Source organism: Globicephala melas, chromosome 20 (assembly GCF_963455315.2).
Source record: "Globicephala melas chromosome 20, mGloMel1.2, whole genome shotgun sequence".
Taxonomy (NCBI): Eukaryota; Metazoa; Chordata; class Mammalia; order Artiodactyla; family Delphinidae; genus Globicephala; species Globicephala melas.
The window spans coordinates 19,366,771-19,382,310 of NC_083333.1; the positions used below are offsets into that span (position 1 = coordinate 19,366,771).

The 15,540-nt window shown below is 65.1% G+C and overlaps 3 protein-coding genes across 10 annotated transcripts in view; 1 reads left to right on the plus strand and 2 right to left on the minus strand.

Moving 5' to 3' along the window:
• The window catches only part of MIEF2 (mitochondrial elongation factor 2), a 13,169-nt gene extending 10,545 nt beyond the window's left edge, over positions 1 to 2,624 (minus strand). The window contains exon 1 of one of the 3 annotated variants that reach the window (XM_030861224.2): positions 2,308 to 2,624. Coding sequence is in view for 1 of the 3 variants with exons in the window: in XM_060290643.2 (XP_060146626.1) it covers positions 1,892 to 1,994 (103 nt within the window). In the remaining 2 variants the exon portion in view is untranslated. Of the gene's footprint in view, positions 1 to 1,420; positions 2,207 to 2,307 lie in introns of those variants that run through there. The other 2 variants (XM_060290643.2, XM_030861223.2) reach the window with 2 other exon arrangements.
• On the plus strand, positions 1,598 to 14,781 carry FLII (FLII actin remodeling protein). 2 transcript variants are annotated; one of them, XM_030861213.3, is made up of 30 exons: positions 1,598 to 2,359; positions 3,929 to 4,039; positions 4,346 to 4,417; positions 5,737 to 5,817; positions 6,145 to 6,230; positions 6,314 to 6,475; positions 6,613 to 6,716; positions 7,031 to 7,206; positions 7,290 to 7,447; positions 8,221 to 8,305; positions 8,651 to 8,798; positions 8,980 to 9,113; positions 9,249 to 9,461; positions 9,618 to 9,797; positions 10,503 to 10,585; positions 10,702 to 10,776; positions 10,988 to 11,071; positions 11,183 to 11,354; positions 11,829 to 11,933; positions 12,022 to 12,213; positions 12,459 to 12,647; positions 12,732 to 12,871; positions 12,953 to 13,175; positions 13,283 to 13,437; positions 13,521 to 13,581; positions 13,652 to 13,780; positions 13,855 to 13,961; positions 14,053 to 14,158; positions 14,251 to 14,316; positions 14,398 to 14,781. In XM_030861213.3, exons 1-30 carry the CDS (start codon positions 2,297 to 2,299, stop codon positions 14,530 to 14,532), a joined length of 3,795 nt encoding a protein of 1,264 aa, XP_030717073.1. In that variant the 5' UTR covers positions 1,598 to 2,296; the 3' UTR covers positions 14,533 to 14,781. The 2 variants fall into 2 exon arrangements, with proteins under 2 accessions (XP_030717073.1, XP_030717072.1); XM_030861212.3 differs by having other exon boundaries at positions 1,600 to 2,359; positions 8,977 to 9,113.
• Positions 10,351 to 15,540, minus strand: part of LLGL1 (LLGL scribble cell polarity complex component 1) — a 19,956-nt gene continuing 14,766 nt past the window's right edge. For all 5 annotated transcript variants that reach the window (XM_030861216.2, XM_030861219.2, XM_030861218.2 and 2 more), the window contains one exon: positions 10,351 to 15,322. The gene's annotated coding sequence lies outside the window, so the exon portion shown is untranslated. The remainder of the gene's footprint in view (positions 15,323 to 15,540) is intronic.

Consider the following 15,540-nt stretch of genomic DNA (forward strand, 5'->3'; position numbering starts at 1 on the left):
TTCTTGGGAGGAGATTGGCAGCTGCAAACAACCCCCCCCAGACGGAGGCTCAAGGCCCCAAGGCCCACGGCAGGTCAGAGGAGGGGGACGATCTCCCCCATCCCACCCTCCAGGCCCCCCGACGTCGCAAAAGACCATGAGGTGGATCTTATCGACACCACCCCCGTTCTACAAGGAAATGGGCTGCTGGCCCACACAGCGAGTGCTGGGGACTCAGACCCACAACGGCAAAACCTCTGGACTCTTACCCACCCCTATGGCCAGGTCCTAGGAGCGGCCTCATCTTGGTTCCTAACCAGGGCTGGCACTGCAGGAGGAAACCAAGGCCCAGAGAAGACCACGGCTTGAGGTCCCAGGCAGCCTGCCCCGGACAGCCACTCAGGCCTTTGGGGGGACCTCAGTGAAGCTCAGGGGGCCAGTTGCCCCCCAAATCTCAGCAAGGCAGCCCCCAGAGACAATGCTACCAGGTCAGAGAGCAGGACAAGTGAGATGGCCCAGGCTGCCCTGGGGGCAGGAGCTTCCTGTCAACAGGTTCTGCCAGTGTTGAAGGCCCCGCTGCAGCAGGGTAACTCAAGACCACAAACAGGGCTCGCCCAGTGCCCTGGACAGGGGCCTCTTGCCTCTCGTACTTGGGACAATGGTGGGTGGGAAGCCGACCTCGGCTGCTGGGAGCCCAGGCAACAAGGTAAGCTGAGGGCCGGAATGCCCCAGATGAGGTTCGCTCATCTGTAAGATGGAGCAGGTGGGGTGAGGAAAGGTCCAACGTGAGGAGCCCCAGTGTGGGGCTGGGAAGGCAGGTACCTCTGCCAGGCCAGTGCGCTAAGCCCCAGCTTCAGATTCTTACAGGGGACCTGCCCTCAGGTCCCAAGCACTGAGGAGGTGTGACCAGGGGACAAGCCCAGGGGACCAATCAGATGGCCAAAAAGGACTGTCTCGCTGAGGACGCCCGAACAGATGACCCTGAGCTCAGAACCAACTCAACCCCAAGGACTTCTGTCGCCCTGCTCGCGGCGGGTGCCCGGGCTCGGTTGCCAGGTGGGGCCGGCAGCCCCGCACCCCGCCCCACCCCGCTCCCAACCTAAAAATAGGCAAGAAGGCCGGGGGGGGGTGACCCAGCGTGGCCCCGCGGCGGCTTCCTCGTCGGGGATCAGTACTGCCACCCGCCTCCAGGCTGTAAAGCGCTCAAAGACCCTGCCTGCCTGAGCTGGGTCGCGCAGACCCCAAACAGGAAGGGGAGAGGGCGAGGCCGGGCCTCCCCTCCTCCAAGCCCCGGCCGCGAGGGTCACCGCGGCCCTGGGAACGCCGGGACGGACCCAGGACGCGACTCGACCTCTGCCCGGACCCGGCTCTTCCCCGGTGCCCCCTTTCCTGGCAGGGACCGCGCGGCTGGCGGAGGCCACGCCCCGTGCCCCGGCCGTACCTGCGTCGCTGCTTCGGCGCCCCGGCCGGGGTACGCAGGGGGCCGCTTGGGCCGCGCCACGGGCCTGCCTAGGAATGGAACGTGGAGGACCTAGGAGCCGAACGCCGAGGCCGGGTTCGGCCGAGAGCCCGGCGCTCGCAGACGGGCAGGCCTCGGCTCCAATCGGAGCGCTCGAGGTCCGCGCCCACGTGCCACCCTGAGGCCGCTTCGGCCAATGGCGGCCGCGCGCTCCTCGGGGCGGAGCTCCCCGGCGCGCTCCGTCTTAAAGAAGCAAGGCAGCGATCCCGGCCGCGGCTAAGAGAGACGCGAGCCTTTTCCGCGCCGGGCACGCACCCAGCGGAGCCCTTGGTCACTGTGGTCTGCAGCCGCCTCTCCCGTGAAGGGAACACTAGCCCTGTCACCTACTGGGGCCGCCATGTGCCGGCCCGGGGACGCCTCCCTCGGGGGGCGAGCGGGCACGTAACCGCGCACCCGGGGGTCGCCTCCGAGCGGGGACGCCGAGGAGCGCGGGCGCTGACCCCAAGCGAGCGTCTCCCGGAAGGAGGCCCGAGGCTCGGAACGAGGACCCGGGCATCCTGTTGCTGCTTCCCCCGCGCGCCCGAGGTTGGGCCCGAACCACCGGGGTCCTGGGCGCCGGCCAGCTAAGAGGACAGAGCCGCGGGTCGAGAAGGCCCTGCGGGGCACAGGTGCGCCGTACTCTTCGAGTCCCCGCGCCCCAAGGGCTGGCCCCGGGCGCGTCCGGAACTTAGGGCTGGGCAGCGGCGGACTGAGAGGTGGGGCCAGCGCGCTCCCCGCCCCGCCGGCTCCGCGCTCCCCGCCCCGTGCGCCCCGCCCCGCCGGCATCCCGCTCCCCGCTCCCAGCAGCCGAGCGCCGCCATGGAGGCTACCGGGGTGTTGCCGTTCGTGCGCGGCGTAGATCTCAGCGGCAACGACTTCAAGGTGAGCCTCGGGACGGCGAACGGGCCCCGCAACCCGCCCATCCGCTTTCTACGCGCCCGGGACCGCGGACGGGCTCGCCCGGGCCCCGCCCCGAACCGACACCCCTAGGTCTCTGTCTGGCGCCCGCGAAGGAGACCCAGGGCGGGCCGGGCGGGCGCACGCGGGGTCTCGGAGCCGCTTCGGGGTGCGTGGGGAACCCCCACCGGGCCCCTGCCTGGCGCCTGGCCCCGCCCGGCCAGCTGGTGGCCTGGGTCGGAGCTCTTGCTCCCGCCTCCCCAGTCCTCCCTCCCCTCCCCTGTGACGTCACACGCCCAAGCCGGGCCCTGACTCACGGCCGCGCCGCCGGCTCTGCCCTGCCCCCGCCTGCCACCCCCATCTTGTGTGGCCTTGGGCAAGTCACTTCCCCTCCTCGAGCCTCGCTTTCTCGTCCGGTGAAGGGGCTTAAAACTAGTCCTCTGGAGGCAGGGGTTAGTTGCTGTGGAGAGGTTGGTGTCGAGCAGCTGGGCGAGGGCTTGGGTAGCAGTTGTCTGAGCAGCTGCTGGACTGATTGACCCGGGCCACCAGGAACCCGAGCCCAGCCCTCCAGCCAGTGGGGGGACTGGGGGGGCACAGTGGTTCTGGAGGCCCGAAAATGAGACTGGCAGGGTTAGGGCTGGTGACCAGAGACGAGGCCCCGAGAGTTGGCCTGGCTCCTGGAGGATGGTCCAGGTTGCAGGGTGGGGTGTGGGCAGGCTCAGGCTGGGGGCAGTGTAGCGTGAGCCTGGGTCGGCAGCGTCCCGCGGCCCCAGCTGTAGCTGGGGTCGGGGGTTGGGCCAGGGCCGAGGAGACAGGCCGCCTTCCTGCGTTTAACCCACGTGTGCGCACTTGACCCCAGGCACAGGTGGCCACTTCTCTCTGCCCCCATCCCCACCATGCTCATCTGGAGTCCCCGTGTGTCCTCTCCAGACTGGGAGAGTCTGAGTCACCTGCTGGGAATGTGCCCGGAGGGGGAAGGGGACACCAGCCAGGGGCGCTGAAGGCCCTTGCTGCCCAGGCTCCCGGCCACAAGGGCAGGGGCTCCCGAGGTGGGCGTTTGAATATGGGGAACAAAGGGCTGAATGAACTAACGAGTAAGGCTGTGCCTGTGCAGGGTGGGGCGCTGGGGCCTTACAAGGGGAGTCGACCTTGCTACTAGTGGCCGTATGCTGATGGCAGGGCGGGAGCACAGGCAGGGCCTGGATGCCAGGCAGAGGCATTTGGCTGATGTAACCACACAGCTAGGTGTGCGGGTGGCACCTGGAATAAGGTTTTTTGGGGCCGAGAACACAGCAAGAGAGACAGATTCTAGATCAGCAGCCGTCCTGACCATTAGTCGTTCCTTACGACGCTTTTGTCATCAGGGAGTTTTATTAGTGCTATTCTATGGGCGAGGAAATTGAGGCATAGAGTGGCAGAGTGACTTGTCCAGGGTCACACAGCTAGTGAGAGGTGACTGTTGCTCTCAAAGGCTTCCATGGGCAGTGGGGGCCACTGGGCGGTAGAACAAGGGTACCCTGTCCCAGACCAGCCTTACCACGACATACTCCTCAGGGTGGCTACTTCCCTGAGAATGTCAAGGCCATGACTAGTCTGCGATGGCTGAAGCTAAACCGCACCGGCCTCTGCTACCTGCCGGAGGAGTTGGCCGCCCTGCAGAAGCTGGTAAGAGGCTCTGGGCAGGCAGGGAGGGTCGCTGTGGATGGGGCTGGCCAGGTGGGGAGAAACGGCACAGAACACAGACATCACAGAGGAGGATGTTGACCACAGCAAAACTGGTGGAGAGGGAGTGAGCACCCCATCCCGGGAGGTGTGCAAGAAGAGTCTGGGTCTGTGAGGGAGGGAAGTTGCAGAAATGGACTGGGCCTCTGTAGCTGAGGGCCCCCTGGATGGGGCAGCGTTGTGGTGGCAGATGGGGGCTCCGTGGATGCCCCACCGCCCTGCTGAGCCCCTCTCCCCGTCCCTGCCCAGGAGCACCTGTCGGTGAGTCACAACAACCTGACCACGCTCCACGGGGAGCTGTCCAGCCTGCCGTCGCTGCGGGTGAGTGCCGCCCCAGGCCGCAGACCTCGGGCCGGGGCCTGAGGGTCGGGCCAGCAGCTGTCTGCACCCGCACTCTGGGGGGAGAGCATGCAGTAATGCCATGTCGAGTGACCGTGGGGGAAGCGTTGAAAAACCCCAAATGCCGCCCAGTTTGAGTAACAAGTATTATAGCAGCTGTGAGCAGCTGAGCGCTGTTCCAGCTGATTCACGAGAGCTTCTTATGTGAGCTTCACCTCCTCCAAGTTCACAGATGAGGACACTTGGCCACGGAGGCAGGTCGTACAGCTGCAGTGGTAGAGCCGGGGTAGGGCGGGGCTTGTCCAGGAGGGCAGGTGGGCGGGGCAGTTCACTTGGGCCTCTGCTCTCCTTGGAGCCCCCATCCCAGACCCTCAGGTCTCGTCGAGGGTTATTCCCATCCAAGGTTGGAGCCCTGAGATGTTAAGGGCACAGTGTCTGGACTCGAGTTTAAATCTGAGCTCTGCCACTTCCCGGCCGCATGACCTTGGATGAGTTCTTCCACTTCCCGAGATGTCCAGCAGTGACCGCCGTGAAGCAACACGGTGGCGCCACACAGACGCTGGGGCTGAGGGAGCAGCAGCGGTGGCTCTTGTTAGCGTTTTTGTCACTTGCAGTCATGCTGCCATCACCTGGCCTGTCCCCTCCCCACCAGCCATCCTGCACTAGCTTCCTGCACTTTGGAAGCGTGAGCAAGTTTCAGCCCTAAGCGGAGAGAAAACGGACTTGCTTTGAGTCTGCGCTCTGACTTTTTTTTTTTTTGCGGTGCGTGGGCCTCTCACTGCTGTGGCCTCTCCCGTTGTGGAGCACAGGCTCCGGACGCGCAGGCCCAGCGGCCGTGGCTCACGGGCCCAGCCGCTCCGCGGCACATGGGATCTTCCCAGACCGGGGGGCACAAACTCGTGTCCCCTGCATCGGCAGGTGGACTCTCAACCACTGCGCCACCAGGGAAGCCCTGACCTGTCTTTGGTTCAACCTTCTTCTGTACTAGAAGCTCTAACTCAGAGCTCTATCCCTGTCTTGCCCTTTGGGGTTGGGAGAAAGAGGGATTATTCCATCAGGAAAGGTTTCCTGAGATTCCGTGTGCTGGGCTCTGGGGCACATTTGAGTTGGGTTTTGAGGTATAAATAGGAGCTCATTGGTAGTCTAGAAAAGGCTTGCCAAGTAGATTATGAGCAAAAGCCAGAGTGGGAGAGCACTCAGACCTGGCCTTGGTGGACTTCTGGAGGTGGTGTCTCCCCCGATCCCTGTTTCTCCTGGGGGGGGGAAGCTAGGAGTCACAGACTCTCATGGTGTATCCCCAGGCCATCGTGGCTCGAGCCAACAGCCTGAAGAATTCCGGAGTCCCCGATGATATCTTCAAGCTGGATGACCTCTCGGTTCTGGTCAGTGGTTATCTGCCACCTGGCCCTTGTGCCAGCCCCACCATTCAGTGCCCACCCACTACGCTGGACCCTGGGGCCGTGGTGATCCTGTTCTACAGACACAGACACCTGAGATTTATAGGGGGCGGTGCCTTGCCCAAGGTCGCTTTTGGAGTCAGATCCCTAACCTAGGCCTCCTTCCGCCCGGGGTCACACTGTCTCTCTCTGCCCTGAAGCCCCCTCCTCTGCTCCCCTCTCAGTGCCTGTCCTGACCCTCGAGCCCGGCGGAGGCCTGGCAGGGTGGGACCAGCCCTGACGCCCCTGACCCGGCCTCGCCCCTCCGCCCAGGACTTGAGCCACAACCAGCTGACGGAGTGCCCTCGCGAGCTGGAGAACGCCAAGAACATGCTGGTGCTGAACCTCAGCCACAACAGGTGCGCAGAGGGCGGGCTGGGCGGTCCGGGGCCGGTCCTGGAGGTGGGAGTGCGGCCCTGACCCGGCAGCCCTCCGCCCGCAGCATCGACGCCGTCCCCAGCCAGCTCTTCATCAGCCTCACCGACCTGCTGTTCCTGGACCTCAGCGAGAACCGCCTGGAGAGCCTGCCCCCCCAGATGCGTCGCCTTGTGCACCTGCAGACGCTCGTGCTCAACGGGAACCCGCTGCTGCACGCCCAGCTCCGGTGGGCGCCCACCTGGCCCTCCCCGCCAGGGCCCCGGCCTTGCTGGGGGTCGCGTCCCGGCCACCGTCGGCCTCGTGCTGCGGGCCCGCTCGGCCCCGGGCCCCAGCCCCCGGCCTGAACGCCGCGTCTCCCCACAGGCAGCTCCCGGCCATGACGGCCCTGCAGACCTTGCACCTGAGGAACACACAGCGCACCCAGGGCAACCTGCCCACCAGCCTGGAGGGCCTGAGCCACCTCGCAGGTTGGCAGTCCCTGGGGACCCCTCAGCCCCTCACTTCGTCACAGAGGAAGGGGTGGTACCCTGCTTCAGTGAGCATCTCTAGGGGGAACGGGGTGCGGTTCTGTCACATCTTCTCCCATTGTCACCATGATGACTGGGAGTAACACCAAGTTACGCGTAGCCTTTGTGCGTAGACCCCCTTCTCTGAGAAACCAGGAGGTGAGGCCTTGTACCTGAGGCCACAGAGCCAGGAGGGGGAGCCGGGGTTCACACAGGCCTGCCGCCCCTGGAGCCCACCACAGGGGCCCCGACTGACGCGCCCACCCCACGCCCAGATGTGGACCTGTCCTGCAACGACCTGACGCGGGTGCCCGAGTGCCTGTACACCCTCCCCAGCCTGCGGCGCCTGAATCTCAGCAGCAACCAGATCACAGAGTTGTCCCTCTGTATCGACCAGTGGGTGCACGTGGAGACCTTGAACCTGTCCCGCAACCAGCTGACCTCACTGCCCGTGCGTTGGGGCCCCGGGAGGGCGGGAGGCTGCCGGCCACCCCGCGCCCGGCCCTGACCCGCCCCTGCCCGTGCCGCCTCTAGTCGGCCATCTGCAAGCTGGCCAAGCTGAAGAGGCTGTACCTGAACTCCAACAAGCTGGACTTCGACGGGCTGCCCTCGGGCATTGGCAAGCTGTCCAGCCTGGAAGAGTTCGCGGCGGCCGACAACAGCCTGGAGCTGATCCCCGAGAGCCTCTGCAGGTGCCAGGCGGGGCTGGGCGGGGCACGCGGCCCCCCACCTGCCCCCGTGGGCTTCGCGCGGCGTGGGAGACAGGAGGGCTTGCGTTGGCCTTGCGGGTGCAGCCCCCAGAGCAGCCTCTGGGGGGATGCGATAGGGATGAGGCCAGAAGGGCTCCACCGCCACCTGCATTTGGGACACAGTGCTGCTCCCGTCCCCTCCAAGAGGCCATAGCGCCCACCAGCATTGTCCCCGGCACTGAGGACGGAGAACCTTCGGCAGCTTCTGGGTTAATTTGAGGGCAGAATGTGTTGTTTTTTTTTCTTTGTTTGTTTTGCGGTACGCGGGCCTCTCACTGTTGTGGCCTCTCCCGTTGCGGAGCACAGGCTCCGGATGCGCAGGCTCAGCGGCCATGGCTCATGGGCCCAGCCACTCCACGGCATGTGGGATCCTCCCGGACCGGGGCACGAACCCGTGTCCCCTGCATTGGCAGGCGGACTCTCAACCACTGCGCCACCAGGGAAGCCCCAGAACGTGTTTTTTGTTGCCCTCTTGTTCACACCCAGGGGTCTTTAGTTCTCGGAAGGCCCTGTAGAAGCTGCAGAAAGACCCTCCTGGTCACTTAGCCATGAGGAGACCCCGGCCCCTCCCATGTTTGCGGCACCTTCAAGTTGGCTGGTTTCCTAACTAGCTGGGCTGCTTAGTCTCTCTGGCCCTATTGCCTCCCCAACCCAGGATTGGAAGGCCCCCGGCTCCCCATCTGTCACCCCCCTGAGGCCCAGCTATGTCGTCACAGGTGCACGAAGCTGAGGAAGCTGGTCCTGAACAAGAATCGCCTGGTGACCCTCCCGGAGGCCATCCACTTCCTGACAGAGATCGAGGTTGGGCAGGCAGCTGGTACTGGGGGGAGGGAGGAACGGGAGAGGTGCGGACAGACCCCCAGAGAAGACTGAGCAAAGGGCTCCTGGAGGGGTGGCTGGTGCCAGGGTGAGGAGGGGGTGACCCACGTCCTGTGTCCACATCACACTCGACAGCATCACTTAAGCTTCATAACCAGCCAGTCTGCGAGGTCACACTTCACAGACGGGAAAGCCCAAGCCCATGAGGGTGGCTGCAGGATGAGAACCTGAGCCCTTTGGCCCCGGGGGTTGCAAAGAGCAGGGCTTTGGGGTGGCCGTGAGGTAGAACTCGGGCTCAGCGCCGGCTCCGCTCGCCCCACGAGGCAGGTCCTGGACGTGCGGGAGAACCCCAGCCTGGTCATGCCCCCCAAGCCCGCTGACCGCACCGCCGAGTGGTACAACATTGACTTCTCGCTGCAGAACCAGCTGCGGCTGGCAGGAGCCTCCCCTGCCACGGTGGCCGCGGCGGCGGCTGGTGAGCAGGGGAAGGTCTGGCCTGGCAGTGGGGGCTCCTCCCTGGGCCTCAGCTTACCCATCTGTAAATTGGGTGGGACACGCTTTCTGGATGCGGGGCGTGGGGTTGACCCCTGGTTGGCTGGACGCCCCAGGCGGGGTAGGGGGCAGCCAGGTCAGCTGTGTACCCCTCCCCTCAGCAGGGAGTGGGCCCAAGGACCCCCTGGCTCGCAAGATGCGGCTGCGGAGGCGCAAGGACTCGGCCCAGGATGACCAGGCCAAGCAGGTGCTGAAGGGCATGTCGGACGTGGCCCAGGAGAAGAACAAGAAGCAGGAGGTAAGCCGGGCCGGGGCTCAGGCTCTGCTCAGCAGTGCAGCCGGGCCCAGCGGGAGAGGGGGCCCTGAGCTGGGTCGCAGGCGGGCCAGCGCGAGCGGCTGCGCAGTCAAGCCAGCGTCGTGCCTGTGATCCCAGGAGAGCATGGACTCTGGAGCACCTGGGGGCAAGGCACGGCGCTGGGACCAGGGCCTGGAGAAGCCGCGCCTCGACTACTCCGAGTTCTTCACGGAGGACGTGGGCCAGCTGCCTGGCCTGACCATCTGGCAGATGGAGAACTTCGTGCCCGTGCTGGTGGGGGAAGCCCTCCACGGCAGGTTCTACGAGGCCGACTGCTACATTGTGCTCAAGGTGCGGGGCAGGGGGCTGCGAGGCCCGACCTGGACGGCTCAGAACCGCCCGCTCCCAGCCGTGTTCCGGGGGAGGGTGGGCGGCGAGGTCTCTGCCCGGGAGGCTGCCCAGCAGAAGCCTGGCGGGGGCTGACCCAGCCACTGCCCTGGCCTTCAGACCTTTCTGGATGACAGCGGGTCTCTGAACTGGGAGATCTACTACTGGATCGGCGGGGAGGCCACACTTGACAAGAAGGCGTGCTCTGCCATCCACGCCGTCAACCTGCGCAACTACCTGGGCGCCGAGTGCCGCACTGTGCGCGAGGAGATGGGCGAGGAGAGCGACGAGTTCCTGCAGGTGCGGAGGGGCAGGGGCGGGGCCGGAGCCGAGGGCCGGTGGGCGGGGCTGACTGAACCGTATCAGGTGCTGAGCCCCGCGATGGCAGACGGCGGGGACGGATGGACTGAGGTCAGGGAAGTGAGGTGAGGCCACCAGTTGGGAGCCTGGGTCAGTGGAGGCAAGTCCTGGCTCAGGTGAGGGTAAGGAGACCAGGCTAGTTTGGGAGCTGGAAACTGGGTTGGTGGCGGTGCAGGAGACCAGGAGGGATGAGGAGCTGGGACTACAAGCTGCCAGAGGGTGGCCCACCGGCCGGCCACGAAGGAGGCGGGGCCTGGGGCAGGGCCAGAGTCCAGGGAGCTGGGTTAGTGACAGGCGCCGGCCTACCCGCCAGCTGGTTACATGTAGGTACCTACACGAGATGAGACGAGATTTGGGGCACGTCCACCTGAGTTTGCCTTCTTCCATAAACTCGCCCGGTCCTGTCCCCTGATACGCGCGTATGTAAGCATGCTGTGTCCGGACACGAGCAGACGCGTTCACGGTTATGTACGTCGTACCACCCCGTGTGCGTTTACGTCTGTAGACACAGATCTTGTATTTTTAACATCGTCGTGGATTCACAGCATCTGACTCGGCTACACGCAAGTCCGCCCCTCCTGACAGGTGGTGTTGGGTGGGGGTCGGGGGGCCAGCTCAGTGAAAGTCCGCACGCCCCACACGCAGGTATTTGACAACGACATTTCCTACATCGAGGGTGGAACAGCCAGTGGCTTCTACACTGTGGAGGACACGCACTACGTAACCAGGTGAGGGGCATGTGGGCGGCAGTGACCTGGACTCAGCTGGGCAGGATGGGGGGAGGGTATTGGGGTAGATCTGCCCCTTGGTGCCCCCGCCAAGCCACTCTTGCTCTGGCCCCCAGGATGTACCGTGTGTATGGGAAAAAGAACCTCAAGTTGGAGCCCGTGCCTCTTAAGGGGGCCTCCCTGGACCCAAGGTGAGCCCCATGACGTGAGGTGGGGTGCTTCACCCCGAACCTTCTCCCCACCGGTGGGGGCAGGGCTTGGCTCTAAACAGAGAGGCCTTCCAGCTCATGTCCTGCAGAGCTTGGCAGGAGGTCCTGCAAGGAGGGATTTGGGGCGGGGTCAGAGGCATGGGGGCGGTCGTTGCTGTGGCCAATGGCAGCCCCTCCCACTCCTCCTGTCCAGGTTTGTTTTCCTGCTGGACCAAGGGCTGGACATCTACGTGTGGCGGGGGGCCCAGGCCACGCTGAGCGGCACCACCAAGGCCAGGTAAGAGGACTGTGACCTGCCCAGATGTGCTGGGGTGTACCGTGCAGAGGAAAACTGTCACCCAGGGAGGAGGCGTGGGCTTCATCACTAAGGCTTCGCACCCGCCCTCAGGCTCTTTGCAGAGAAAATTAACAAGAATGAACGCAAAGGGAAGGCGGAGATCTCGCTGCTGGCACAAGGCCAGGAGCCCCCGGAGTTCTGGGAGGCGCTGGGCGGGGAGCCCTCCGAGATCAAGCAGCACGTGCCCGACGACTTCTGGCCGCCCCAGCCCAAGCTGTATAAGGTGAACCGGGGGCGCGGGGCTGGCCTGACTGCACTGGCCTCCTTCGGGACCTCGGCGGGGAGAGGGTGCCACCTTCTGGGCAAGGAGTAGCTCAGCACGGGTCTGAGGCAGGCTCTGAGTGGGGCGGGGGGCACCGGTGTTGGGCTCTGTGCTTCCAGGAAGGCGGGGCTGGAGAGGGAGGCCAAGAAGCACATGGGTGCCAGGCCTGGGGACCTGGCCTTCGTGCTGTAGGTGTTGTGGGCGGAAAGAGGACAGGTTAGAGAAACTCATAAGGACCTGGAGAGGGCGGGTAGGGAAGGCACCGTCTACCAGTCCTTCTTCCACTGATAGGGTTTTCTAGAAAGCATCTTGGGGTGGAGAGAGGAGCAGGCTGTGGACCTGAGCGCAGGGGCCAGCCTGAAGCAGGGGCTGTTGTGGCCGGGGCTTGTGTTCCCCAGACCCAGCCTGGTTAAGCCCACCTCTTGCTCCTGCCAGGTGGGCCTGGGTCTGGGCTACCTGGAGCTGCCGCAGATCAACTACAAGCTCTCTGTGGAACATAAGATACGGCCCAGGGTGGAACTGATGCCTGGGATGCGGCTGGTGAGACGCACGGGGAGGAGGGCGTGGGGGCTGGATCCCTTCTTGCTGGTGGCCCTGGTCTTGACCTCCAGCCTCCGGGGCCCCGCAGCTGCAGAGCCTGCTGGACACGCGCTGCGTGTACATCCTGGACTGTTGGTCTGACGTGTTCATCTGGCTCGGCCGCAAGTCCCCGCGCCTGGTGCGCGCTGCCGCCCTCAAGCTGGGCCAGGAGCTGTGCGGGATGCTGCACCGGCCGCGCCATGCCGCGGTCAGCCGCAGCCTGGAGGGCACCGAGGCGCAGGTGTGCGATGCGGTGCCCCCGGAGGCCGCCTCCCCGAGATCCCGCGGGCGCGTTCTTGCCCTGACCCTCTGTGGACCGGTTGGTTACCAAGCTCCACAGCTTCCCGGGCCCCGCCCATGCCCCGCCCCCACCCCCACTCCTAGTCCCCGTAGGTTGCTAGGCCACACCTCTCCCAATTCCTGGGCCCCACCCTGCTTCCCCAGGCCCCGCCTCCTCTGTCTCCCACTCCAGCTGTGCCTTCTCAGGTGTTCAAGGCCAAGTTCAAGAACTGGGACGATGTGTTGACTGTGGACTACACGCGCAATGCAGAGGCTGTGCTGCAGGGCCCGGGGCTCGCGGGGAAGGTGAAGCGTGACGCCGAGAAGAAAGATCAGATGAAGGCCGACCTCACCTCGCTTTTCCTGCCGCGGCAGCCGCGCATGCCTCTGGCGGAGGTGGGCACGGCGCTGGGGGGCTGGGGCGCAGGGCGGGCTGGCTGGGCTGGGCTGTCCCACCATGACGGGTGGGGTCGCACGCAGGCGGAGCAGCTGATGGAGGAGTGGAACGAGGACCTGGACGGCATGGAGGGCTTCGTGCTCGAGGGGAAGAAGTTCGCACGGCTGCCCGAGGAGGAGTTTGGCCACTTCTACACGCAGGACTGCTACGTGTTCCTCTGCAGGTGCCTCCCCCGCGTGCCCCTCACGCCCCACCCCCCTGGTGCTGGGGGCTCAGCCCTGACCACTGCCCTCTGGCCCCACAGGTACTGGGTCCCCGTGGAGTATGAGGAGGAGGAGGAGAAGAAGGCGGGGGCTGAGGACGAGGGAGAGGAGGTGGCGGCCGAGGCAGAGGAGAAGCAGCCCGAGGAGGACTTCCAGTGCATAGTGTACTTCTGGCAGGGCCGCGAGGCTTCCAACATGGGCTGGCTGACGTTCACCTTCAGCCTGCAGAAGAAGTTTGAGAGCCTCTTCCCCGGCAAACTGGAGGTGTGCCGGCCGCACCCCCAGAACACGGGGAGGGGGTGTCCCTGGGACTCACCCAGGGGAGCCTTGCCCCCCCAGGGAGCTGCCCCTGACGGCTTCTGTGCCCCCAGGTGGTGCGCATGACACAGCAGCAGGAGAACCCCAAGTTTCTGTCCCATTTCAAGAGAAAGTTTATCATCCACCGGGGCAAGAGGAAGGCGGCCCAGGGAGCTCTGCAGCCAAGCCTGTACCAGATCCGCACCAACGGCAGCGCCCTCTGCACCCGGTGCCTGGCCGCGGGGAGCAGGCGCGGGCGGCCGGCGGGCCGTGTCCCGCCCGGGCTCCTTGCTGACCCCTGCCCTCCCCCAGGTGCATCCAGATCAGCACCGACTCTGGCCTCCTCAACTCCGAGTTCTGCTTCATCCTCAAGGTGGGGCCTGGCGCGGCGGGGGGCGGGGCTGCGGGCGGGGCGGGGCGTGACCTGGGCCCCGCACATCCAGGTTCCCTTCGAGAGCGAGGACAACCAGGGCATCGTGTACGCGTGGGTGGGCCGGGCGTCGGACCCTGACGAGGCCAAGCTGGCGGAGGACATCCTGAATAGCATGTTTGAGGCCTCCTACAGCAAGCAGGTGAGCGGGGTGGTGGTGCACACTGGGTGGCTGGGGGTGGGCTGCCAGCCCGCGCTGACCGACCTTTCCCCCAGGTCATCAACGAGGGCGGGGAGCCTGAGAACTTCTTCTGGGTGGGCATCGGGGCACAGAAGCCCTACGACGACGACGCCGAGTATATGAAGCACACGCGGCTCTTCCGGTGAGGACAGCCCCGCCCCAGCCCCCAGTGTCCCCCTCAGTCCCGGCCCCGCTGCCGTGACCCTCGGCCTCTCCGTGACCCTTGACCCCAGGTGCTCCAACGAGAAGGGCTACTTCGCGGTGACCGAGAAGTGCTCTGACTTCTGCCAGGACGACTTAGCAGATGATGACATCATGCTCCTGGACAACGGCCAAGAGGTGAGAGCCCCTCGGCCCTGCCCCGGGGAGCCCTGCCGTCCCCGGATGGGAATTCTGAGGCCGGGCGGCCACCTCCCCCGCTGTCCCCACAGGTCTACATGTGGGTGGGGACGCAGACAAGCCAGGTGGAGATCAAGCTGAGCCTGAAGGCCTGCCAGGTGAGTGGGGGAGGGGCCGCGGCTGGGCCTGGGGGGAGGGGCTGAGGCTGCAGGTGCGCACTCACCCGTCCCGCCCGCCAGGTGTACATCCAGCACCTGCGCTCCAAGGAGCACGAGCGTCCCCGCCGCCTGCGCCTGGTGCGCAAGGGCAACGAGCAGCACGCCTTCACCCGCTGCTTCCACGCCTGGAGCACCTTCCGCCCGGCCCTGGCCTAGGGCCGCTGCCTGCCTGCCCTGTTGGCCACCACAGGCTCTGCGGAGGGAGAGAAAGGGCCTGTCTGTCCTCCACCTGACCCCAGTGCCACAGTCCCCAGCAGCAGCAACGAGAGTGACCCTGACCAGTGCCCCCAGGGGCCTGGGCAAGTGGATCTCCACCGTGAGCTCACGTGTGATGCCCCTTCTTCTGCCAGGGATAAAAGCAGGTGTGGTTGCCCTTTAAGAGATATTAAATGCTTTTATTTTCAATATTAAAAATCAGTATTTTTAATATTAAAATTGCTAATTTTAACAAAATGACAGGAAAAAAAAACCCAGGGTACAATCTACAAGGAAACCCATCCTGACCCCCGCTACACACACACACACACACACACACACACACACTCCTGGTGGAGCTCACACACACACACACACACTCCTGGTGGAGCTCTCAGTCAGAAACACACACACACTCTCGTGCACAGCCTGCGGGGGGGGGGGGGCTTGGGGGTGCTGGCCCGGGAGCACGTACCAAAATAGTTTTAGAAATGACTGTGGTGCCTGGCACAGGCGTTAGAAAAATACTCTTTGCAAAAGGAGAGGGAAAGGACGGTGTTGTCGCCTGGGAGGTGACGGGGCTGTGAGCCCCAGCTGCCCTCCCCTGTGGCACCTGACCTCCCGGGTGGCCTCCGGGGCCAGGCTGGGCAGGTCCCGCTGGAGCCTGAGATTAGCAGGTGCAGGTCTACATGAAGGGCTGGGGTCCTGGGTCCCAGCTCCGAACAGGGCAGGCCTGGCAGTTCTGGCTTTCCTGGTGGATGAAGGAAAAGGGGATCGGCAAAAGGCCAGGGAGGTCCAAAGGGGCAGGCGGCCCGGCCACACGTGTGCCACCGCTCCGTCTCCTGTCCAGGACGAGGGCAAGGGCCCTGTAGTGACAGCCTCAGCCCTGACCACATCTGGGCCCCTGAGACCAAAGCGTGGCCCTGGAGGGGGCAGTGGTGACCCCAGCAACAGAGGGAGCCACAGCGT